Source organism: Capricornis sumatraensis, chromosome 16 (assembly GCF_032405125.1).
Source record: "Capricornis sumatraensis isolate serow.1 chromosome 16, serow.2, whole genome shotgun sequence".
NCBI classification, from domain to species: Eukaryota; Metazoa; Chordata; class Mammalia; order Artiodactyla; family Bovidae; genus Capricornis; species Capricornis sumatraensis.
Genome location: NC_091084.1, coordinates 23,510,173 through 23,535,923, shown reverse-complemented (window position 1 = coordinate 23,535,923; position 25,751 = coordinate 23,510,173). Strand labels below are relative to the sequence as shown.

The 25,751-nt window shown below is 48.1% G+C and overlaps 1 protein-coding gene across 1 annotated transcript; it reads left to right on the top strand.

Moving 5' to 3' along the window:
* The first annotated feature begins 7,903 nt into the window (after positions 1-7,903).
* On the top strand, positions 7,904-25,281 carry POU2AF1 (POU class 2 homeobox associating factor 1). Its single transcript, XM_068988857.1, has 5 exons — positions 7,904-7,932; positions 20,939-21,101; positions 21,591-21,633; positions 21,718-21,983; positions 24,967-25,281. The coding sequence occupies exons 1-5, from the start codon at positions 7,904-7,906 to the stop codon at positions 25,279-25,281; spliced, it is 816 nt and encodes a 271-aa protein (XP_068844958.1).
* Positions 25,282-25,751: the final 470 nt, after the last annotated feature.

Below are 25,751 nucleotides of genomic sequence, written 5' to 3'. Positions count from 1 at the left end.
GTGCTCCAGGTTCTTTGTTGGCATCGGGAAGACAAAGAAAAAAACCTCGTGGGGTCACACAACAACTTAGTGCCATGTGACAAACAGAGAATGTGCTCCAGGGCCCAAGAAAAGAGGGACACATATTTTCTGTACCAGGAGGTTTGATGAGTCAGAACATTTTTCACCAGAAAAGGTACTGTTTGAGCTGGATCCTGAAAAAGGAGGTGATGTTCAGGTGAAGAACTGGAGAAGAGGAACCGAGGGAGAGAGGATGGTAGTGTCAAAGACAGGGAGCTGCATGGAGGGCAGAGGTGCTTAGAAGACCACTGGGGGCCAGTGATGGGGGCGGGCGCAGTGAGCCATGAGCCCGGGGAGGCCAATAAGGATTAGATTGCCAGGGGCCTTCTATGCCTCCAGCTTTGTGGTTGAAGGCAGCAGGTGAAGAAGGCTTTTTAAGCTGGAGAATGGCATGATTCAATCTAGGTTGAGGGAGCAGGTTTTGAGCCAGTGTGGAAGGAAGAGCAACAAGACCCTAGACCTGCCATAGGGGGCTCTACTCAGGAGGTCTTGAACCCAAAGAGATGGGGTCATCAGGGCCTGAGCATGTGGACTCAGGAACCTAAGGGCAGACAACAATGAATTGGGAAGGCGCCTGTGGCCTGGCACACCAATCACTATCCGAGGGTGTAACCCACTGCTTTTCCGTCCTGCGGCTTCTTGCTAACAGGTGGTGCAGGCTGGGAGGGAGACTCCCTTCACATCTCCTCAGCCAGCTTCTTAGAGTAACCAGCTCCAGACAAAGAACCCGGCCCGGTCTTGCTTCTGTCTTGAGTGAGCTGGCCTCTTTCTCCTTGGGCTCGCCGGGACCAGCAGGGCTGGTGTTCCCCTGATTTCACCGTGATTAGGCCTGGCCACTTTGGTGGTGGTTGGGGTGGTGGGCAAGAGAAGGGGCTAACGTGGTTCAAAATGGAATACACAGAAAATCATTATTAAAAGAATGAGGAGGTTGTTTAGTGAGGCTTGAAGCGTCTACAGGTGTTTCCTCCTGTGTTGAGAACCCGTGTCCCCCGGGAATCGCATTTCCCGTTGAGCAGGGCCCAGGGCGGACGGAGTGCTGTCGACACCCGGGTGTGGTGGAGAGGCCTGAATGGGCGCCACAGAAAACCCGGAGCTTTCCAGGGGGTCTCAGGGCCCCTCGCGGGGGCGGAGGGGGGACACGGCTGGACACACCTGCTCACGGAGTGCACACTCACGCACACTTGCCCATGCGCCGTGCACCCCGGTCCACTCTGCAGGCCTCGTCCCGGCGCCCACGGCCTCCCGGGCCCGGCCGTCGTGCAGATGCGGCCGGCGGGCCGCGAGCAAGCGTGACGGGGTGGCCGCCGGTGGCCCGCGAGGGTGCGCGGGCGGGTGAGGGCGCCCCACCGGCCAAGAGGTGCAGCAGCGCCCGGGTGGGAGGATGTGATGACGCGGTGCCCCCGCAGCGGGAACTCGGCCTTTAAAAGCTGAGGAAGCAGCCTCCGAGCAGGCGGTGGCTCCACTGGAGGCAAGCACACCGGGTCTCACATTAAAGAAGCCAAACTGTCTGCTTCAAAGAGAAAAGGCAACATCCTGTCGCAGGCCATGCTCTGGCAGAAACGTAAGTGGTTTGGCCCGTGGTTGCCGGAGCCGTGTCAGCGAGGGAGGGCCCGGGCTCCAGCAGGCAGCCTGAGCCGGGAGGTGCTGGGGTGACAGGCAGCGGGTCCCCGTTCCCAGCCAGGGCGGCAGAAGGGCGAGGTGGGCGAGATGGAGCCCAGTGGAGAAACCGACCTGTCAGAGGTGATGCTGATTTTCCAGGTTGGAGGGGAACGAACGAGTGTTCCAAGGTGGGACAGCTCATCCTCTCTCCCACACGAATCACTGTGGTGAACAAAGGGCAGCTGATGAATCACCGAACAAAATTTGGAGGGGAAGGCAGTGCAGCGGTTTACCTGAGTGGCTTTCCTTTTATAAACAGCTACTCTTCAGCCTGTTGTTCAGTTCCGTGGGCCCGTTCCTCTCTGGGTTACTGAGCTTTCTGCCAAAGTCACAATGTGTCGCTGACTGCATGGGGAGGATGTGGAGACTTGGCTTGTCAAGCCTGTCCTCCACTGCTCTCCTATCTTGCCTCCTGTCATTCTTCGCCTCCTGTGGCAAGGCTCCTGGGTTCCTGCGCAAGGGGGCGCGGGTTTACCTGGAACCCTAGTGTTTATCCCTGGAGTTGGATGGAACATCTGTGAACTTTATTTTCCACATGTGGGACTGAACAGACACTCCTGTTATTAATAATTGAAGTCACACAGAGTTTTTCGGCAGCATTCCTTTCTCAGAAAAACAAAGTCAGCTCAATAGCCTCATGAGAGCTGAACCCTCCTGGGGCTCTCAAGAAAGAGGTACCAAAAATTTGCTCTGTCTTTTTAGAGGTTCTTAGGTCTTTAAAATGCCTTTTAATGAATTCAGGTACACCCTACCGCAAGCGAACTTAATACAAAAGAACCTAGGTTTACAGAAAAAGATAAATTAGGGAGCTTTATTCTTTACACAAGACAGTCTGTTGGAGCCCTTGAAGTTCTGAAAACATACCTTCATTTAGACAGAGCTTACAGTCACTTTATCAGCAGCTCATTGTTACCTTTATTTCTTGTGTAAATTCTCCAAGAATCGAGCTTGTTAATGTGTAATGTGAAGGAACGCTTTCAAAGTTTCTGAGATTGTGAAGTCTCATCATTGTTTGATGTTGGCAAGATGCAGTTTTTTTTTTTTCTTCAATGAAAAGAAGTGAATTCAAATTTGGGTTTAAGAATGATAGAAACCTTCCAAGATACCTAGGGATATTCTAGTATGGATAGTGGCTATTGTTCCCAGAAGAAGGATCGAGCAAGATGCTCCCCTTTGGGGGCAAAGGCAGACGGCCCTGTGGAAGTGCATTAATGGTGGCAGGTGGGCAATGATGTCCCTCCTGGGAGCTACTGAGTCTCCGTATGCCCTGACCCTGACCCTTAGAGCTCAGTCTGTGGGTTTTATGTGACCCCTGCAGGGACTTCTGCCTTAGTTCCTACCTGCTCAGAGCAAGTCACTTTCTTCTTTTTAACCCTCAGGTTTCTCATATGTAAAATAGGGTAAAAATGATAGCCACCGGTTCCACAGAGCTACCCTTAGTAAGCTGAGATGCTGCTGAGATGATGTTGTCTGCTGTGGTTCTGCTTCAGTGCCTGAGATATGGGTTGCTTCCTTGTGTACATGAGCTGCCATATTTCCCACTCTTGGTTACACACTGCCTTTTTCCTTCTTTAACTTCTCCTAAGAGATTAACAGTTTCGTTTTAAAGGGGATGCTAGAGGCGTGTTTCCTGCTCACTCCCTGGAGGTCAGTCAGGTGCAGCAAAACTCCATCCCCAGGGAGACCACGTTGTAAGTTCATCCTCGGAATACCCGTGGTGAATGATTCTACATGTTCAGATGTACATAATCAAAATTCTTATTAATTGCTCTTTGGCACTTTAAAGGAAATTAGGAAAGGCCCTGGGCACTGGACCCACCCCCTTACCCCAAGTGAGGCCCTTGTCTAGGGCACTGAGGGTACCTGGGTGACTAAACCCTGTGGGAAAACCAGTAAAAACAGGGCAGCATTGTCAGCCCACTAGAATCACCTGATAGAAGGTCAGAATTTGAAATCAGACACCAAGAGTGCTGAAAAGGCACTTTCTTTTTTCAGAAAACACCCTCGAGGCATGAGCTGAAATGACTGTATTATGGGGTTCTGGAAAGGGTTAAGAAAACATTCACTTTGTAGATGTTGTCTCCTCCCTGCTTGGCCCATGACCCCTGTTTGCAGCCTAAGTGTGAAGATGGGCTTTGGTTCAGATCAGCTGCTAACTGTGGGCACGCAGAGGCAGAAATCTTCAAGCCACAGCCATGAATTTGCGATTTGCTGGTCAGTTGAACAAAGAAGTCATGCTCCCTGCAGATCCACTTGCTGTTCCCTCCCCTCAGGTTCTGCACTGAGTCCAGCAGGTCCTGCATGGATGTGAAAAACTGACATCTACCCAGCAAGAAGCCCTTCTTAAGGCCAACTAGTAACAGTGCTGTGGAAATAACAGGCACGATGGGGTGAGACAGGCATGGGTTTGAAAGTCGTCTCTGCAGCTTAATGATTTAACCTTTTCACATTCTTACAAATCTGGAAAATGGGGTTCTAATGGCTGCCTTACAAGGTTTTTGTCAGAACAAAAGTAGAGAATAGGGAAAGTGTCATCAAGTCTCCTGAGTATTAATGACAGTGGTATGAGAGCACCATCCCTCCTGGGACACCTCCCGTGGGCCCATCTTGAGTAATTTAGAATTATGCCAAATCTTTTCCAGTCATTTTCGACACTTTGATTAGAATAGTTAAAAGGCATATCAAAAGATTTTTGATTGATAGGACCTACATACAGTTTTTCAAGGGTCTAAATCAGACAGGGGTCTGCAACTGTGGCCTCAGTGGCAAATCAGTCCCACAACCTATTTTTGTAAATAAAAACTGATTGGGGTATGGCCATGTCATTTACATATTGTCTAGGGTTGCTTCTGTTCTTGATACAATGAAAGAGTAGAGTAGGTGCCCCAGAGACCATATGGCCTGCAAAAAAACATAACTATCTGGCCCTTTAAAATAAGGTTTTCTGACCTTTGGGTTTAAAATAACTTGGGTAGTACTTTAGGTATTCATTTCTCTGAGTTACTGGGGGCTTGCACAATGATAACACCCATGGGAGATAAAGCTAACAGTTAATTGATGATATGATTTACACAATGCTGAAAAGTTTGACTTGGTTGACTTCTTAAAGGCGATGGGACTATGTATAGTAGACTCAACACTACTTGTTAGAAAATGAATGAATTGAATGACTTTTTAAAAACTGTTATTCATGATAGAGAAAGATCTGCATTATAACAAAAGAATGGCTTGACTGCTTTTCTTTGAACTGACTGCTTGACTTGATGTCCTATAGATTTGGTTTTGATGTTCCTTCATTGTAGTGCTCAAGGAGGCATCTTAAGAACAGGGCATACTTCTTTTGAAATTATTATGGCATGAATATTTACTTTCAGATAACTTGAACAGAGATTCACCAAATAGATAAATTCAGATCTCAAAATTCTCTGTAATATAGAATTCTGTACTTTACCCCAAGGTTCCTCTAAATAGCCAACTTTTTGAGAGCAGTTAAAAGTACAGTTAAAGATAAGAAAAACTTGTTATATGCATATAGTATTTGGAACTCTCCTGCATAAATTCAGATGAACTTGTAACTAGGAGTAATTTAGGTCTGTGGACTGCTTCTAATATTTCTATTCTGTTACAACTTTAGTAATATGCCTAATAAACACCCTTGCTTCTTACCAAGTTTATCTGTTGATTCAGTGGTTCTTGTTGATAAAGACAATTAGGATGCAAAAGGTGGTCAAGAATTCACTGCACAGGAAGAGGTGAAATAAGTGACACATCAGCTAAACATACAGATTAATCAGTGGAAGAGCTGTTGTCTTCAAGGTGGACGCTTTACTTCTTTTCCCTATATTAACTAGATAAGAAGGCCAACCTTATTCCCCTCTACAGCTCCAAAGTTCTTGAGTCAGAGGTTTTGAAAGCTCTCTTCTGATTCAAAGCTGCATATCTGGTCTATTGTGAGGCACAAAGAAGAATGAAGGTTGTCCACACTTACTAGCTAAATACCTGGGCATTTAATTCACTTAGAAGTCCTGTAAATTTGGAGGTTTAAACATTCTTATTACAAAGTAAAGATATTAGGTTGTTTTTCACCTTCTAGTTTATTTCTAAAGTAGCTTATTTCCCACCAAATGAAGCTGTCCACCAATTTCTCACTTTGAGCCAAACAACCAAAGTTGGCTAATTGATCACTGGCCAACTAATGTTGCTAAGTGTGACCATTAACATAATTTTCAGCTATATGAAATGCTTAACAACATTGTGGTTTTCTCATTTTTGTAGAAAAACTCCCTGATAAGAGTGGGCCTGCCTGGGATGGAGAGACCTCCTCTGAAACCCTCTTGTCTTGGTTGTATGTTGTTGCTGTTGTTCAGTTGTGTCTGACTCTTTGTGACCTCATGGGTTGCAGCATGCCGGGTCTCCCTGTCCCTCACTAGTTGTATGAGGCTAAGGCAAAAATTATTCTTGCAGGAAGGAGACTTGGATTCCACTTTCCAGTCTCTGGATAATTAGGTGTGGGGGCTTAGAGAATGCCACCTAACTTCTCTGGGTTGAAAGTCGGCCAGCCATAAAATGGAACTTCTCTTTTCCTGGCTGAGGGCAAGGGGACTGAACTTGACTAAAATCCTTTTCCAAGTTGAGTTTCTGAGTCTTCATGAGTACTTATTAAAAATAAATACTTATTTTCAAAAGAAAAAACACGTATTTTCAAATGCATCCCAGGTGATTCTAATGTGCAGTCAAGCTGAGAACTACTGACTCGGAGGCTGAAACTGATGGCTTCTGATATACTTTTGGACACTGCATTACTATGAGCATGGCAGGGTCAATCCTTTTCGTGGAGTAAACTTTAGCTGTGGGGTGCTGAGTGCTTACCTGGTGCCATGCTGTCTGTCAGATGTTCTGTTTGATCAGTTTGGATTGCATTTGGCTGTTATTGAAGAGACCAGAAAATACATGGAGTTGAATAGGAAAGTGGTGTACTTTCTCTCACCATAGTAGTGTGCAGGGTTATATGGAAGCTGTAAGTGCCAACAGTCTCAGGCTACTTCTGTCTTTTTGGTCTGCTGGCCTTGGCATGTGGCCTTTGTCCTCAAATTTGCTTTCTAGTTGCACTGTAGCTCCAGCCATCACATCTGTGTTTTGGACCATGAAGAAGAAGAATAGGGAAAGGCAAAAAGATCATGCTACTCTATCATGGGCTCTCCCCACCAGCACACTTCTGCTGATATCTAATGGCCACTCCTATCTTTGAGGGAGAATAGGGTCCTTGTTTAGCTGGGCACATTGTCAATCCTCCAAAACATAGGGGTAGATAGCAAGGAAGGAAAGGGCAGGTGTTGGGTGTGGCAACTACCAGTCTTTGCCACACTTGAATGTATTATCTCATTTAATCCTTGTAAAAACTTTACGAGGTGGGTTCTGTTTTAAGCTCTAGTTCATAGATGAGAAAACGAAGCTTAAAGATGAATTAGTAACTTACCCTGAGTGCTGTCTTGCTCACCTGTCCTGTCTCTCTACCAAAGGTTCTTGTCTCATTCATGGGGCTTAGGAGCCTGCTCTCGGTAGAAGCACAGGCCTTTCACGTTAGGTAAAGGACCAGGACACACATGGAGCATACCAGCTGGCAAATGTCTGTTCATACTTTGAAAACTCATTTTTGGTGCATGTGTTTCAGCTTGAAGGAAATGAAGTCTTTGTTTTCTTGCTATACTCCTTTACTGGGCTCTTTGCAGATATTTTACCTGCAATAGCAGAGTCAAAGGGGAGGGAAGGACCTAGAATCTCCCCAGAATAACAGAGCCAATGTGTTTTCTGGGCAGCTCTGTGTGGAAGCTTGTGCTAGGAGCCCAGGCTTTTGTCTTCTCAGCACTTCTTTCATTCTGAATCATCTGGACTTTGAAAAACTCAGGTTGTCCCTTCACATTGTGTGTGTGTGTGTGTGTGTGTGTGTGTGTGTGTGTGTGTGTGTGTGTATTTGTGTGTATAAATAAGGCATGGAAAGCCAGGTTTAGGGGATTATTTTGATTTAGAGAGTGACAGCTCTGTTCTTTCTTTCCTCTTAATGGTTTTAAAGCTTAGCCCCTGGGGCAGGCAGATATGAGTTTGAATCCTGGATTTATGCCTCACTGGTTGTATGATGCTGGGGAGCCCCTCTACCTTGCTCTGCTGCCATTTCCTTATACGCACGATGGGAATGCAGTTCTTCATAGGGTTGTGGTAAGTGTTTACTACTGTGCCTGGCATTAAGTTAACACTCAGTAGCTGTTAGTTAACTGTCATTATTTTCCTGTTCTCTCTCACGTTACCTCTGAGGACAAAGTTTATGTATCTTGTAACTCATGATGGGGTCAATGGTCAAGGCTGATGGTGAAGCTGGCCATTCTGTGACCAAACTTGAAACTTGGGCTTGCAGTTTCCTACCAGCCTCATAAGGGGGAATGGTGGCAGGCTTGTACTGACTGGCAAACTTGTGTTTGTTTTTTAAATTCACAAGATTGGAATTGAGGTGTCATAATCTAGCTTGAAGTCTGCAAGAAATAGCACAAATGATACCGAAAACTGAAACAGCAATGTGCTGCCTCCTTTTCTTAGTAATGGTTTCATTAGTATCACTTTCTGGGAAGAGCAGGTAGCCAAAGAATTACATACCAGAATCATACTCAGACCAGGTGTTGGGACCAGAAAGGATCTGATCATGCTTAAGAAAAGCTGAATTCCTTTTTGATTCTCTAGCAAGAATCATACATTTAATTGGAAGAGGAGTATAAGGATTGATATGACTTCCAGGACTGAGAAATGCTGGGAAGATAGTGAAGTGAAGGAAAAGGGAGGCAAGAGAGTTGAAGATAGAAGCAAGTTTTAATGCTGGATGAAAGCAATACCAACTCTAGAAAGAAGGGGATTTAAGGAAAGTCAACCATCCATTGCTCATCCCATGCAAGCCTGCATCCATCCAATAATGGGATTATTTCCAGCTAGAGGAATCAACCAATGAAAGAAGTTATCTTCAGCAGGTGGGAGAGGAGAATGGAATCAGGGAAGGTGTCGTGGAGCATGTAGATGGCTTCGGATGTGTCTCCTCCAGAATAAATGGTGATTAGACTTCTTGCTTAGATCTGGGGACAGAAGAGGCTTCTTAGAGCATGAAATACTAGCTTGGGGAAGGAAACCCAAGGCTCTGTATGTTGGTGTCTAAAACAATTTGTCTCCAACTCCTTTATTCCAAGCAAAATCACTGAAGAACTCTGATACAAAAATAAACATAGAGCAATTTGAGGAGGATCTTGGAGCTCTGATTGCTCCTTCACCCCCAGACCCCCCCAGTTTCTTCCCTTTCTTGGCAGAAAATTCACTTTATAGGCACCTTGACTCTATTCCAGAGTTTTAGATCACAGCCTGACAATTCTGCCGGGGGCCAGTCCTCTACTCTTAGCAAGAACCCTGATAGCTGGTGACAGGTCCTTGGTTTAAATACTTCCAGGGTAAGGACCTCACTCCTAGAGAAAACTGAGTCACTGTAGAACTTGTTGTATTGGTCTCCATGAAGCTCTGAAGCCATGAAAAGTCATGTTTTCAGTCTCTGTAGCTACCTTGTGAATAAGGAAGGGGGTACATTCCTCAAAGTTTGACCAAGTGATGTCTTTCCCAAGCTTGTTGTTCTAACTTCTTCAGTATCCTTCACAAGGGATTTCCCCCACATCACAAATTTACCAGTTAGTAAACCAGAGACTTAAAACAAAAGCTCATTTTGACTGGCAGTTACATTCACATCATGTGTCAATTATTAGGGCTACCTTCACTCATGTAGGCTGTACCCGGGGCCACCATGAGCCTTATGTCTTGGACAGTTGGGTTTGACCCAAACAGATAGCTGATGCTGGGTCTAAAGAGTCCTTCCTCCAAGGAAATTGTCCCCACCTGAAGGTCTCAGGAAAATTTTGTTTTTTTGTAGGAATCCCTTTGGTCTTAGAAACCCCAAACTAGATATTGCTTAAATCAAGGAACAAACAACTGAACGTCCCCTCCTCCAGCTTCTAACTATAGGTTTTTCCTGTTCTAGATTATACAGGCAATTCTAGATTCAGGCTTTGGGTCTCAGTCTCAAGAGGGAAGATGTATCTGTCTCCTCTGCTCCAGCTCCTCACTCTGGTCCTGCCTTGCTATAGAATCTGGGTGAGAAGCCTGGGCTGGGTCACCCTGGGTGTGGTCTAGTGCTCCCAATGTGGGTCCCTTCCCCTGTTCTGATCCCTATTGCTCTAGATAAAGCTGAGGCAGTACTCACTATGTCAGCCAGAAGTTTGTCTTGTTTGAATAGGTGATAAAGCTCCCCTCTCTGTTCACTAAAGAGCCCTCCCTCATATACTTCCATGTTTCCATCCCACGTGTGAAATGTGCTTCTAGGCTTCTAGCCCTTTAAAGATGGATCTGTGACAATGGCCTCAGTCATGGCTGCATCCCTGTCCTTTCGGAGATACATACAGGTTACTCTGTCTGCCACTCAAAAATCTCCAAGGTGCTCCTTCCTGGGTAGTCCTTAAAAACGAAAATATGCCACAAGTTTAATCCTCTGGTGGCTTTGGAATTAAAAAAGATCTTCTGCTCAGCTCCTGATGTCTTTACAAGAGGTCAATGCCAGGATTTTCTTGTCTCTTCTCTATTTAAACATGCTCTGTTTGCATGTGAGATCTCTGATCAATTTCTCTGTAGCATCATTGCCCTCCCTGTCTCCTGAACAGGGCCATCCTGCCGCTGGGGACATCAGGCCCAAGAATCTGAGGGATGACTTCCAGGAATACAATGAAGGCAGGTTGAGAAGGCCCTGGGTATACTGAGGATGGAGACATTCAGTATTAGGATGCAGCTGGATGAGGGCACGTCAGGGTCACTGTACCAAGGCTACTCTTCTGATGAGTGAAGGGCCACAGATTTTTGGCTGAGAAGAAAGGAGAAACAGCCATTTCTTGAAAACCTATTGCATACTAGTTGTTTGGTTAATTTCATACAGTCCTCATGACATTCCTATGAGATGGAGATCATTAGTTTCATGCCACAAATGGAGAAATGAGGCGCACACAGTTTACATTATTTGTCAAGGGTCACACAGTGATGAGCTATATAGTCGACATTCTAAACTAGATCTGCTTGAGTTCCAAACACCACCACACCACTTTTCAGTGCCAAGGCTTTTAGGGTTGCATTAGATGCTTCTTCCCTTCCTAATTGATATGAGTCCACCGTTAGAAGGAGGTGGTCTCTGACTTCACTGAGAGCTGTTGTAGCCTGACTCAAAAGGGTTCCTGCAGATAGGACTGTCAGAAAGTTAGATCTGAGACTGTCTGGAACTCCTGAAGCCAGCTGATTTCCATCTTGGAATCTCAGTTTGTAGGTCTGGGTCTTCCCCTAGGGGACTAATCTGCCAGGACAGGAAAAGTGAAACATCTTTGGGTCCCTAGGCTGAGGAAGGATCTTGAATGTCTGGGGCTATTTTATTCTATCTGGGGTCAGGCTTCCATGCATGGTGTGGGTTGAGCCCAACCCCAGAACTGTCTCATTGCACTGGAGACAGAATAGTTGTGCTCAAACACTCTCCTCTTCATACAGCCCCTGGAGACAGGGGCCCCCAACTTGCTGCTCATTCAAGCCTGACTGAACCAAGTTGAGGTGAAAATGAGCCAAACGAGCCCAGAACACTTCAACTGTGAGGCAGATGCAGCTCCGTCCCAGTTTGTAATTCTAGGTTTGCTTGTGCTATGATCTGATTAAGTCTACATACTCTGCCAGCCTAGATGGTAAGCTCCATGATGGCAGGGACATGGCTTGCTCTGCCCTGTTTAAAGAGCCCTTTGCCAGGGGTCTCCTTGGCACCCTGAGACACGGTATGTGAGATGGGAGCCCTTTCTGCTCTGGTGACCCCAGTTTCTGTAAAAGGCGGGCAGATGCAGCTGGTTTCTCAGGTGAACCTATCCGCTGTCATTACGGTCGAAAATACCAAAAATAAAACTTTGCGGGGAATTGTGTGGGTCTCAGTTCTCGCCACTCCTCATGTGAGCAGGCTGCCGGTAAGCTTCTCATGGACTTCTCTCTCCCTCCTCAGCTGGGAGATGTCGTTTCTTGCGGGAACTGGCAGTCGAGGGAGTGGTGCAGGCCCAGACTCCCAGCCTGGAGGGAGGGAGGTTAGAACTGAGCAGGGATCCATTTGACGCCAACCTCCAGTGTCGCCCAGAGGAATAAATGAGATTTGCCCTGGTCTGGGAGGAGGCAGAATGTGAGGCAGAAGTGGACTGTACTTGGAATCAGATGTCCTGGGTTTAGTTGATGACACTGCTGTTTACAAGGGCAGTCCCTGGACAAGTCACTGAACGTCTCTGAGAATCACTTTCCTCATCCGTGAAAAGGAGGGTGAGAGGAAGACTTCCCTGTCTATTTCAGAAGTTATGGTGAAAGCATTTGTGTCAAATTCTCTGTGAGCCACAGGACATCATGCAAAGGTGAGAGTGGTGATTTCTGAGTTTCTGGGAGTTAAGATTGTGAGCAGGAAACACACAGACCTTTGGGAGCCCTGCACTCAACATACATGAGTCTCCAAAAACAGAGGCCTCACACTGACACTGTCTCTGGGAGTCAAGAGCAGAATCCAAGAGCCTTCTATACTCTATTTGATCTGCAGAAAGATTGGAGGAGGGTGGACGGCTGGGTGAGCGATGCTGAGCACTCTCAGGGAGGGATAGCTCAGCAGTAGAGCCTCTGTGGAAAGAGTCAGAAGGTTCTGACACTAGAGGTCACATGGCTGACTCCACCCAAGGTCATGGGTGGCTCATCCACAACTTTTGGGACAATTCAGGGACTTCTGAGGCTGCAGAGTGGAATGTTCAGACAGGAGCTTGGTGAATGAGAGGGGGCTCTGGGTAATAGGGCTCTCTACTTAAGCTTAACATAATTCAGGTGTGGGTGTGCTAAGTCACTTCAGTCGTGTCTTACTTACGCTTTGCAACCCTATGGACTGTAGCCCGCCAGGCTTCTGTCTATGGGATTCTCCAGGCAGGAGTACTGAAGTGGGTTGCCATGCTCTCCCCCAGGGGATCCTCTAGACCCAGGGATTGAACCTGTGTCTCTTAAGTCTCCTGCATTGGCAGGCAGGTTCTTTACCACTAGAACCACCTGGGACTTTGGGAGGAGACTAATCACCCTGGGTGTCCATTCAGTGCCGAATTTAGCTTCCTTTGAAGGCAATGGCACCCCACTCCAGTACTCTTGCCTGAAAAATCCCAAGGACAGAGGAGCCTGGTAGGCTGTCGTCCATGGGGTCGCTAAGAGTCGGACACGACCGAGCGATTTCCCTTTCACTTTTCACCTTTCACTTTCGTGCATTAGAGAAGGAAATGGCAACCCACTCCAGTGTTCTTGCCTGGAGAATCCCAGGGACGGGGGGAGCCTGGTGGGCTTCTGTCTATGGGATCGCACAGAGTCGGACACGACTGAAGCGACTTAGCAGAGCAGAGAGCAGAAATAGGGATTACTTGGCCTCTAGACCCCTTGGATCTGGGACTCTATAGTCACCCCAAGTGTACCTTAGGAGTGTCCTTGGCTCCTTTTTTCAGGGTGTTTCCTTTGGGTCCTTTAGGTCTGGCCAGGTCGGGGGAAGTCCTAAGTGACTGTGGACCTCCTTATGCATTTTCAATGACCTGCCTATGGTTCCTCAATGAGCTCTGTGGGGGCTGATGGGAATATGCCTCTTAGAATGGGGACACAGAAGGTTTGGGGGGGGGGCCGGGAATACTGACCGTTCCCTTCCCTTCTGCAACTGGACCAGAGAACAAGGGCTCAACTTCCATATTTGAGATCTCCTGATGGAGACACCCTAGTCTACACATGAAGACTCACTCCTGTTTGGCGACCAACAGCCTTCAAGCCACATCAAATCCTAATTCAGTTGAGGGTTCACGGTCCCACATCTTGTGTACACCTTTAAAGCCACCTTTGTTGTCCATCTGTCTGTTTCTCCTCGGCCCTGATAGTAGATTGCTAAAGTGTGTGAGTGACTTGTTGCTATTTCCTGGCTGCAGGGTCTTTCTCAGTCCAGACATTAGTGAATAGAAAGCCTACATTTACATGCATATGGGATCTCTTTGTTAGCCGATGTTAAAAAAAAAAAAAAGTAAACTACAATCTAGTGTAAACTGGGTGGGAAAACCATTCTATAGCACGTCAAGTCCAATCTTTGGCCAAAGCCCAAGTTCTTTCTTCCAGTTAGGAAAAAAGAAATCAGCCATTGTCTGTGAATGCAAAGAACAAGTTAAAAAATATGACTCAGACCTTCACCAACCACACTTGTAGTAGTGTTCAGTTAAGGATATGAATAATCCTTTAGCTGAATTGTGTTAAGCTTTCCCGGGAGTCCTCAACTATCTTAGGTCAAGAACGCAAACAAGCTTCTTTTCATTAAAGTGAAAAGTGACAGCAACTTTTATGACTTTGCTTTTAGTTAGAAGCTAGGTAGCCCTAGGCTTTGAATGCCTTGAATGCCTATTGTTCAATTATTTGGTTTTGGTTTTGCTATAAATAAAGAAAAAAATTATTGTGTTTCTCCTTAGTGGGTCTTTTTTTATGTTTTGAAATATTACTAAAGATTCATCAGCGAAAGAGAGTAATATTTACTGTGGTTATTTTGGAATGATCAATACTGGGTTATGTGTCCTTCTGGGCCAGAAAAGTTTTGTCGTTCAAAATGGCCTCATGTGGATGCATCCTCAAGTTTCAACCAGTCAGTTGTAAATGGGAAGCGCTGTCAATGAGAGATTGTCAAGACGGGTGGGATGGGTTCCCCTTCCTGGTTCCCTGATGATGGAAATGTAGGCTCACCCTGAATCCCTTACGGCAGCGGTCCCGACTGGGGTTCAGCTCACGGCCTGGCCCCGTTGGCTCATGGGAGATCTGTGACCAGACAATGGCTGGGAGAAGCTTTCAAGAATATCTTGGGGACTGTTCTAGGTACCTCCTGCCTGAAGAGGGCTCTCTTAAAGCTGCCCTGAGGAGATGCCTGGGTGTTGGCTTCACTGGGACCTACCTCTTTAGTTGCAGCTTTCTTACTGTGGTGTGAACATGGTTTGCATGGGGTCATTAAATAAACAAGTGCTGGCAATTTTGCATGTTTCCTTGGTGATGTTTATTATACCTCATCAAGGAACCAAGGGCCATGTTTATTTAAATCAGTAGAATCCTATGTTCCCGAAGCTTGGTGCAAAGCAAGCCCAGGGCCCACATGCAGCCAGGGTGCTCTCTCAGGTGACCCTTGGGCTTGACTCTGTCATGGTCTGTGCTTTCCAGTGGAACAGCAGCTGCAGGACTCTTATTTTTGTGATGTGGAGCATGTCCGGGTGCATGGCAGGGGGAACTGAAATAGCCTCTGCTGACTTTTTATACCTTCAGATTTTTTCGTTGCTCATTTTGGAAAAGGGAAGCCCTCAGTGGGGCCAAATTCATAGGTTTTTCTGTAAATGAGTTTTGTTTTTCTCCCAAACAACATTGTCTACTGACTTGCAGTGGTGGAAAGATAATATGGCTGAACTTCTCAGACTAAACCTGGAGATTCCCCATGAGAGTCAAGAGGCTTATGTTTAGGTGGAAAGAGTTTTCTCAGTGCTGGACACGTGGATGCCCCCAAGAGACGTAAAGGGTCTTCAAACCACAGGATAACTGGTGAGAAAACTTAGGTTTTGAGAGAATGTTACCTGTACCTGCAATTCGACTGGGGGCTGTGAAAATCTCTGGTCAACTCCGCTTTGGGAAATTGGACTTTCGTCTCTGCTTGTGTGTTATTTTGTTCTCCAGTTTCACATTCCTTGGCTCTTTTGTTTAGCCTTATTATCTGAGGAAATTATTTTGATAATCTTAAAATTTTCTTTAGTTATTTTATTGAGGGATCCAGAAGACCTAAGGCAAAGCAATTATGACTTCAGACAAACTTATTTTCCTCTTCCAAATTTCTGTTTGTGGGCTCATTTCTCATGCTAGTGGCAATAGGAAGTTCAGAATTTACTGTGGAATTATGGATGGTTATTGCTGCTCCACAAAGGTTGGTGTGAAAGATGCCAACTGCAGGTTTTCCACCTTGCAAATACACTTGGGCCATTGGGGTCCTGTGGGAATTGTCTTGAGGCTTTGGATTCTGATATTTCATGGGCACTTTGCAAAGACACTGTCAGAAGCATCCTTACTCTTGCCTGCTCCCCTGACAGCAGTGACAGAATTCCTTGGCAGTGCTTGGGGACTCCTGGGTGGGCAGCCAGGAGGTCCTTGGGAGCTGTGGGAGTTTCGTGACTGCAGTAGGAAGAGGTGGGGACCTCGAAACTGCTCTCCAGATGGTGTTGTTCCAGGGCACACCTGTTGACACTGTGGGTTCTGAGGAAGTCCAGACCTCAGAGTGTGATGACCTCTGCTCACAGCAGCTCCCCAAGCCCTCTTTGTTCATTGATTCAAAACCAACAGGAGGCAGGAAGCCCTCACTTGTCAGGAAGCGGGAAGTGCCCAGGTGGCTGCTTTGCAGCCTGGCGGTCCCCGTGCCCACTTCCAGTGGGATCCGGAGTCCCCCTGGCCCTTCCCCAGAAGTGTATGAGCAGATCAGTGGGGGCCGAATGGTACACCTGTCTGAGGTGTGTGCGTGGGGGATCGTGCTTTTCTTGTGCCCCAGCTGAATGAAGAGCGTGACCACAGTGATCAGACCCCCAAATAACTCTATCCGTCAAGTTTCTCCTGAATGCACAAGGCCTCAGGCCGCACTGTCTGCCTAAGAATAGCTAGCAACTCAACCAGAGACCAGTGTAGGTTGAATGATATGCTTGTGAACCTATCTGCTGGAGCTGTGAGTAACCCTGAGAATGGGAGGTCAGAGTGCGGGAGGGCAGGCCCTCCCCCCTGCCCCCTGCCCCGTGTCAGGCCACACCTGGGGCCTGCGGTCACCACTGGCATCTTCATAAGGGGAAGTGGCAGAACTTGTGCTGGAGTGATGCAGACGGAAGGAAGGTTAGAGGGATTCAAAACACGTCATTAAGAAGTAGCCGAAGGAAACAGCATGGGAATCACTCTGAATCAGTTGTAGAGGTCATCACTAACTACAAATAGAAACGAACCAGCTCTGTTCAGAGGGGACAAACATGAACAATATTCCTATTTTATTACATCTTGAAGCACTTCCGAGAGAGGTTAAAATTCATGAGCCCTGTCCCAGTGGGTTGTTGATCACTGAGAAGAAGCACAAAGGCAATCGGAACATGGGTTCACAGTGACTGCTTTTCATGGCTGTCTTAACACAAAGTTCTTTGCAAATCTAGGTTTAATTTTTATTTATACACTGATGTTTGATACTATGGGAGGAAATCACAATCAACATATGGTAATTCAAATATTAATAATAAAGTTTGGCTATTTTTTAAAAATCACCAGCCAGTGCCTGCTTCTTTCTGCCTATTATTTTCCCCACTTTTATTGTGTTAATTTAGTTTGCAATAAATTATTCTAATGTTCTCACTCTTTCTTGGAATCCAAAAAAGGAAATAGCTGAAGGAATGGAATGTTTTGTTCCGACTCTATAGGGCACCTGGGATCTGTCTTCAGTTGCTGGGAGGGGACCTGCTACAAATATCAATGATGGTATTGCTGCTGCTGCTAAGTTGCTTCAATTGTGTTCGACTCTGTGTGACCCCACAGACTGCAGCTCACTAGTCTCCCCCGTCCCTGGGATTCTCCAGGCAAGAACACTGGAATGGGTTGCCATTTCCTCCTCCAATGCATCAAAGGGAAAAGTGAATGCAAAGTCGCTCAGTTGTGTCAGACTCTAAGCAACCCCATGGACTGCAGCCCACCAGGCTCCTCCGTCCATGGGATTTTCCAGGCAAGAGTACTGGAGTGGGGTGCCATTGCCTTCTCTGAATGATGGTATTAGCTCACATTTATTTAATGCTTTCTCAGTGTAAGCTCTATTCTAAGCATTTACATGTAATTCTCAAGTTGCCTTACCAAATACAAACCATTATGATCCTCATTCTGTCCATGAAAAAGCTTTAAATGGATCATGAATTGCGAGTTTCATCAGAAGGTAACACAAGGGAAAATGCTGCTTGTCACCATGAGGCAGGTTGAGTAGGAGGAAGAGCTTTCTGACGGTAGCAGTCTAGAGAGGAAGGTGGACGTGGGTGGGGAGGAGGAAGGATAATAGCACGTGTTGAATGCTGACCACATGCTGGACATGGATTTGGAAGCTTCCCATGGATTATTTCAGTTAATCCTCACAAGAACCATGTGAGACAGGAACTATTAGCCCCATTCTACAGATGAGGAAATTGAGGCTTGGGATGTAAGTCAACTGAGACCTTTCCACCAGAAACTAATAGCCCAAGTATCTTAGGCTCTTAAGTCTGTGGTCACTGCTGGTTAAACAAAGATGATGGTGCACAGGGGTCCCAGGGTGCAGGTCCCAGGCTGGCTTTCTCTGCCACACACTCCTGCTTCAGCCTGAATTTCACAAGTTATAACTGCTTTATCATTCATCTGTCCCACTAGACTGCAAGAGGCGTGTGGGCAGTGGCCACATCTGTCTTTTTCAGTGCTGTGTTCCCAGCATCCAGAAATATTTGAAAGAATAAGTGAATATCAGTAAGGATCCCTTGTTATGACAGGGCATGTTAGAAAGAAGATAATAAATCTCTTCTTGGAATGTTAAAGAGAAATCAGGGATGAATTAGCAGTGATTCTAATTCCAGCAGAGCTTCAGAATCACCTGAGTGATATTTATAAATACAGATTCATAAGGCCACATCAAACACCGAGAATCAGATTGTTTGGGAGCAGGGTCTGGGCATCTGTGTTTTGTATCACTCCCCAGTCACTTCAGCTTACTTGGCCAGGTTAGGAAACCCCTGTGAATGTATCTGAGTCTGGGGTCCTCAGACTCTCATGTGTTCCTGCAGCTCTTGGACACCCCTTCCTTCTTACCCCTGCTTCTCTGCCTGGGCTTCCAGGCCCGGCCATGTTTGTATCTGGAGCAGGGATGGAGATCTGGTGCTGGTCAGGCTTGGGGTGTTATCAGCTGGGTATTTACTGAGCAAAGTTCGGTTAGGGCAGCGCTGCAGATCCGGGTTTAATAGATATCTGGGCTTCCGGGCTTTTGATTCAGAGCCCAGGTCCCTGGACCCTTATCAGTGATACCATGTGAGCTGAAGGCCCAGTGCTACTTGCCTTTCTGGGCTGACCCAGGTCTGCCCTCCAGGGGTCTAAGGCGCCAGACTTCCATCTGGAAGGGCAGACTGTCACTGCCAGCCGTAGATGCTTTCGACTTGCTCTCCTGGTTGGGGAAAGCCCCGTGTTCCAGCCTGTGGTGCTTCAGTTTCCTGGCCTTGATGACAGAAGGCAGAGGGAACCTTCTCTGAGAGATGAAGCTGGACACTCTCTGGCCCCAGGGATATGGGTCACCGTTGGTTATTTTTCCTGGGGGCCACAGAAACCCCGGGAAGCACTCACTGTAGCCCATTCTGAATGTCCAGGAAAGGTGAAGGGAAAATGAGTTGGCAGCACATTTTGAGAAACCATCCAACCAATTAATCAATCAATAACTTATTAAGTTTATTATGGACATGCTTGGAGAAGGCAATGGCAACCCACTCCAGTACTCTTGCCTGGAACATCCCATGGATGGAGGAGCCTGGTAGGCTGCAGTCCATGGGGTCGCTAAGAGTCAGGCACGACTGAGCGACTTCACTTTCACTTTTCACTTTCATGCATTAGAGAAGGAAATGGCAACCCATTCCAGTGTTCTTGCCTGGAGAATCCTAGGGACAGGGGAGCCTGGTGGGCTGCCATCTATGGGGTCGCACAGAGTCAGACACGATTGAAGCGACTTAGCAGCAGCAGCAGCATGGACATGCTACTTGGGAAGATATTGAGAAATAAGGTATACTATTTCACCTTGGGAAGTTTATAGTCTAGCTAGGGGCATAAGAAATTCATAGCAAAAAAGGGATTACTAATTATTACATAGACTACAGATTTATTTGAATGCTTGTATTTGAATTCTGTGAAAGTGAAAGTGTTCAGTCACTCAGTCATGTCCAACTCTTAGTAACACCATGGGCTGTATCCCACCCAGGCTCCTCTGACCATAGAATTCTCCAGGCAAGAATACTGAAGTGGGTTGCCATTCCCTTCTCCAGGGCTTCTTCCCGACCCTGGGATCAAACCTGGGTCTTCTGCATTGCAAGCAAATTCTTAACCATTTGAGCCACCAGGGAAGCCCCTAATTCTGTCTCTGATTTTATATTAAGCATATACTATGTGTGTGTGTGTGCTCCATCACTCAGTCGTGTCTGACTCTTTGCAGCCCCATGGACTATATAACCTGCCAGGCTCCTCTGTCCATGGAATTTTCCAGGCAAGAATACTGAAGGAGGTTGTCATTTCCTTCTCCAGGGCTGCTTCCTGACCCGAGGATTGAACCTGCATCTCTTGTGTCTCCCGCATTGGCAGGTGGATTCTTTACCACTGCGACACCTGGGAAGCCTGTATTATGCTTCCCATTTACTGTGTCAGGCACTCCTTACGATACTCCTTTGATAAGAAATTGCCAGTTAAGAGGCACAGAGAGATGTGCCTGTGACTCACCCAGGATCACACAGCTAGAAAGTGTCAGAGGCAAGTTTTGAGGCCTGTGGCATCTGACTCAGAGTCCCTGCTCTTATGCCATCCTCTGCTGCCCCCTATGATGAATTCTAACCTGTCTGGAAGTGTTGAGGAGGTTGTAGGATGAAGCAAAATCTGTGGGCCCTGGTGGTCAGCGAGGAGGGTTGTAGTAGTAGTCTTGGGTCAGGAAGAATCTCAAGAGGTTGAGAATAGTGAGAGGGACTCCTGACCCTGGGAGATCGCTGGTAGAGATGAAGAGGGGAGACCTTCACAGAAGGTGGAGAGGAGGAGTCTAGACAGAGCTTCTGGCCCGACAGGCTCCAGGAGGTGCTTAGTGTACAAAAAGGTGGGGAATTGGGTTGAGATCACACTGCAGTGCTCAAGCCTGCATCTTCTGGGTGGAGGGGAGCCTAGAAGGTTTGGGGCAGGAGGGGTGCTAACCCTGGGAGAAAGTCCTAGGAAGTCACTTGTGGTCCCGCACCTTCAAGCACAGCTTAGGTGAGCAGGCAGACCCTGGAGGAGAGCGGGCCCCTTGGGCTGGGGGCTGTCTGCACAGGGAGACGAGTACCAATGATGCTCTCTTTGCAGCCACAGCTCCAGAGCAAGCCCCGGCCCCACCCCGGCCGTACCAGGGCGTGCGTGTGAAGGAGCCGGTGAAGGAGCTGCTGCGGAGGAAACGGGGCCATGCCAACAGTGGGACATCGGTGACACCGACGGCGGTGAGGGGGCTGCTGTGATCGGAGTGTGTGTGTGTGTGTAGGGAGTGGGGAGTGGTCCAAGGGGGTCAGGCCAGGTGTATGTCCTTGGTCCATGGGATCCTCAGCGAGGGCATGAGGACTACACGTCGCAGAGGTGTGGCTCCTGGAGATCCGGCCCAGGGCAGAAGAAGCTGAGTTACTTGAAGTGGGGTGAGAAATCCCACTTGAGCAGCAGGTGTCTCACACGTCCTGATAGGATTTGAGGGTCCCCCTGGGACAGGGTGAGACTGGTTCCCTAAGTGCACAGCCTTCTCGCTCAGGGGAAACACCCACCCCCTGGGAAGTATAGGTGGTGCTGGTTGGGTCGGGGGGCAGGTGCTTGTTCTAACGAGGAGGGTTCTTGCCCTCCACCCCCTCCTTTCCTGCCCTGGGACCCTCTGGGCGAGCTTCCTGCAGACGGCTCGCTGGAGGTGGCTGAAACCTGCACCCCATCTTCCTTCCCCCCTCTAGGTGGTGCTGCCCCACCAGCCCCTGGCGACCTACACCACAGTGGGTAAGAGCTGCCCGCAGCCCCGGCCTCCTCCCAGCCCCTCGTCTGGGTGTCACGTGCAGCTCTGTAACTTCTTCCTTCCCGCAGGTCCTTCCTGCCTTGACATGGAGGTCTCTGCCTCCACAGTGACGGAGGAGGGGGCCTTGTGTGCGGGCTGGCTCTCCCAGCCCACCCCGGCCGCCCTCCAGCCCCTGGCCCCATGGACACCCTACACGGAGTACGTGCCCCACGAGGCTGTCAGCTGCCCCTACTCGGCTGACATGTATGTGCAGCCTGTGTGCCCCAGCTACACGGTCGTGGGGCCCTCCTCGGTGCTGACCTATGCCTCCCAGCCGCTCATCACCAACGTCACGGTATGTCACATGATAGCATTTATGCAGAGGGCACCCTTCTAGAACCTGGGCTGATTTCCTGCCCCTGACCTTCCTTGCTGTTGATGCCCAGGATAATCAGATCATCTAGGCCCACCGTGTCCTCCAGGGTGGGGCTTAAGGCGATCTGACACTAGAGGCAGAATTCAAAACACTACCCTGTAGGTGGTTCTCACTCCACCAGAAGTATGGCTTTCTCAAAAGTTGTGTCACGTGTTGCTCAGACAAACCCCATTATTGGGTGAATGGCCCAGGGAGGCCTTCTTTCGCTCCCAGTGACTTCAGATGTCTCCCGTAGAAAGGCTGACGGCCTCCTTTGTCGTGCCTTGTACTCCCTGGGCTGGCACGCCCACCTGCCTGCCGGTCTGCCCCATCTCCCCTGCTGCCTCAGATATGCTGAGTCTCAGGGATGGATCTCAGTTTTTCCTGAATGGGGAACCAGGTGATGTTTGCATGGAGTCTCTTGCCAGAGCCAGCCTCTCCTTTCTACTCAGATGATTTAGGGGGTGATTATTCACCCAATAATGGGATTTTTCAGAAAATTTCTAGGCTGAGCAACACATGAGACAACTTTTCAGAAAACTGTAATTTGATGGAGAGAGACCCACCTGCAGGGTAATTTTTTGAGTTCCACCTCTGGTGTCAGATTGTCTGACACTCTGCCCCTTCATTCACTAGCTATGTGACCCCAAGCACAGTGCTTTAATGCTCTGAATCTCAATGTTCTCATCTGTGAAATGGGAATACTAACGAAAGAGTTGATGTCATGATCAATGGCCTGATGCACCTAGACTGCTTAGAACACTTCCTGGGCTCAGCCTGGTTTCCAAAATACAGAAAGCACTCAATAGATATGAGTTACTATGATTGCCTCAAAGTTGACCAATAGCATTAACCGAGTGCTATCTTCAAGTGCTGGATAGGAAAGAAAGGGTTTGCTCCTCTAGGAATGGAGGAAGGAATAGAAATAGTTTTATGTGAATGGTGGCTGTTTGACCAAAGGAATGGGAAGCCCCCAGGTGTTCAGAGGGGAAAAGACCAGTGGTTACAGCCATATCTAGCACCAGTCCAAGGAAGGCTGTGGGAGGCAGAGTGAGGCTCTCATGAGTCACTGCAGAGACCACCCATGATGATGGAGCTTGCTTTGCCCCCCCAAGCCCGTCTGTTTACCTCAAGGTCCAGTGTTATCCTAAAGCTTCTCCCCTTCAAGCACCATCCAGGCCTGGGTTGCAGGACCCCTGTCCCTCCATGCCTACCCGCTGCTCAGCAAACCAGTGGTGGGACCTGAATGATGGTGGATGGGAAGCAGTTCATTCAACACCCCTCTCAGGCAGCTCATTTCCATATCGGAGGCCTGGGGTGGGGGTGGGGAGTGGTGGACACAATGGTTCCCAACCATTTCAGGACCAGGGATTCTTTTCTTTATCCCTTTCATCAATCCCATCTCTTGCTTTGAAAAGTTCTGTGTATCAAACAAACCATATTTATTAAGAAATAATTTATTTGTCTTGCCATTTTGTAAATTAACTCATCAAAGCTGGTTAGAGCTAACAATTTCCACTCCTGATCTGCAGGAGATAAGACCTGTATGACGGGTTAATGTAATTCTATCCCTGAGCCAAGATATCTGCAGTGGTAGTTGACCTGCCCAGGTGTATGTAGGATTTCCATTTGGATTTTTTAAATACTAGAAGTGATAAGGCTTTGTTGGGAGGCTGAAAAGTCCTCTGAGACCCTTTCCAGCTCTATTAATTCTATAGAAAAATACCCTAAAGCCTTGCTGCGCAAACTGTGGTCCTTGGACCACCTGCATTGGCATCACCTGGGATCCTATTAGACATGCAGAATCCAGGTCTGACCAGACCTCCTGTACCAGAATATGCATTGCAGCAAGGTCCCAAAAGATTGAAATAAGCTCTTCCCCAGTGGTGAAGAATCCACTTGCCAATGCAGGAGACACAAGAGACGTGGGTTTGATCCCCAGGTAGGGAAGATCCCCTGGAGTAGGAAACGGGAACCTGCTTCATTTTCTTGCCTGGATAATTCCATGGACACAGGAGCCTGGTTGGCCACAAAGAGTCAGACATGACTGAACACACAGGACTAATGACTCTAATAGTTTGTTCTCAAGACACAGTGGCCACTGGAGGAAATGTGGCAGGGGACAGAGGGTGATGGGGGAGGTTTCGGCCTCTCTCACACACATCATTCCATGCAAAGACAGTCCTCTCCTACCTCCTTCCTCATCAGTGGCGTCCAGGCCCTGGTTTTGGCAGCTGGAGCTGGGATTTGTAGGATGGCTGCCATGCAGGTGAAAGATACTGTTTACAGAGCGCCTGGGAGAATGGCCCTAACCTTTGGAGGTCCCTGGAAAGGCCACAGGGGGCCCAGCTAAGCAACAGCAGAGGATAAGGTAATGGGAGGCTAGTGGCGCCAAGCTCAAGGGGTCCTCAGAATCCCAAGCCTGCTGTGTGGAGCCAGGACAGTCTTTGTGTCTAGGCACAGCACTGGCCACTTGGCAATACAGCTGCTATGCTGTGTGATGGGCTTGTTGTTTAAGATGCTGTTTTATCATTGATTTTAAGATGCATGTCACCCCTGCACACACATATTTTGATATCTCTGAAATCTGGGTGCATTTTATATTCAATGAAATCTGGAAAAGCATCTGTTCTTTGTTCAGCCCGGTGATGTCAGTCCTTTGGGGAATGTTTTACAGATGAGAAAACAGAGGCTTCAGGTGGGAAAGTATAAGAGGGCATATACCTAGTGAGTGACAGGGAAGGGGGTGTGGAAGTTTGTCTGACTTCTCCCCTGGGGGAGACTTTGCGCAGGGGAAGGCAGAGCCCTCTGGAGTGAAATGGCAGGACAGGGCTGAGGTGAGGCAAACAGAGATCCCCGCAAGAACCAGGGTGAGCAGTGGGTACCCGGGGCTGCTAACCACCCTGCGTCTTCCCCATCACAGACGAGGAGTGCCGCCGCGCCCACCGTGGGGCCCCCGCTGGAGGGCCCCGAGCACCAGGCCCCCCTCACCTACTTCCCATGGCCTCAGCCTCTGTCCACGCTGCCCACCTCCACCCTGCAGTACCAGCCTCCAGCCCCAGCCCTGCCTGGGCCCCAATTTGTCCAGCTCCCGATCTCCATCCCCGAGCCAGTCCTCCCGGATGCCGAGGACCCCAGGAGAGCCATCGGTTCCCTGACCATCGATAAGCTGCTTTTGGAGGAAGAAGATAGCGACACCTACGCGCTCAACCACACGCTCTCCGTGGAAGGCTTTTAGCGCTGATGCCCCCCAGAGCCTCCTGTTCAGCACCCTGTTCCCTGAAACTGGGATTTAAAAATAAGCCAGGGATCAAACTCTCAGATTCATTTCTGCTTGAAGTTGCCATTTCATAACTACACTTTCTACCCTAAACTAGAATTGTAAACCAGACTTTCTCCCACCCTCCTTCCATTCCTCCCCATCTTTCTCACTCACCCTTCTTATTTCTTTTTCCATTTCAGTTCCCTTTTGGGAAGGAATTAGGGATTTTAAAGATAAGATTTGATGCCGGGTGTTGCCTAATTTCTGTGGCCCAGGGTTTTCACTTCTATCACATTCCCTTCCTGAAGAAGGCCCTTTTCTCCAGTGCCCCCTGCTTCACGGTAGCAGCAGCCCCACTGAGCCATCTGCAGGCAGTGACGTCCTGTGCTTTGCCATTTTGAGATGGACGGGGTGCCCTGTGAGAAGACCAGCCCTGCCAGCATCTC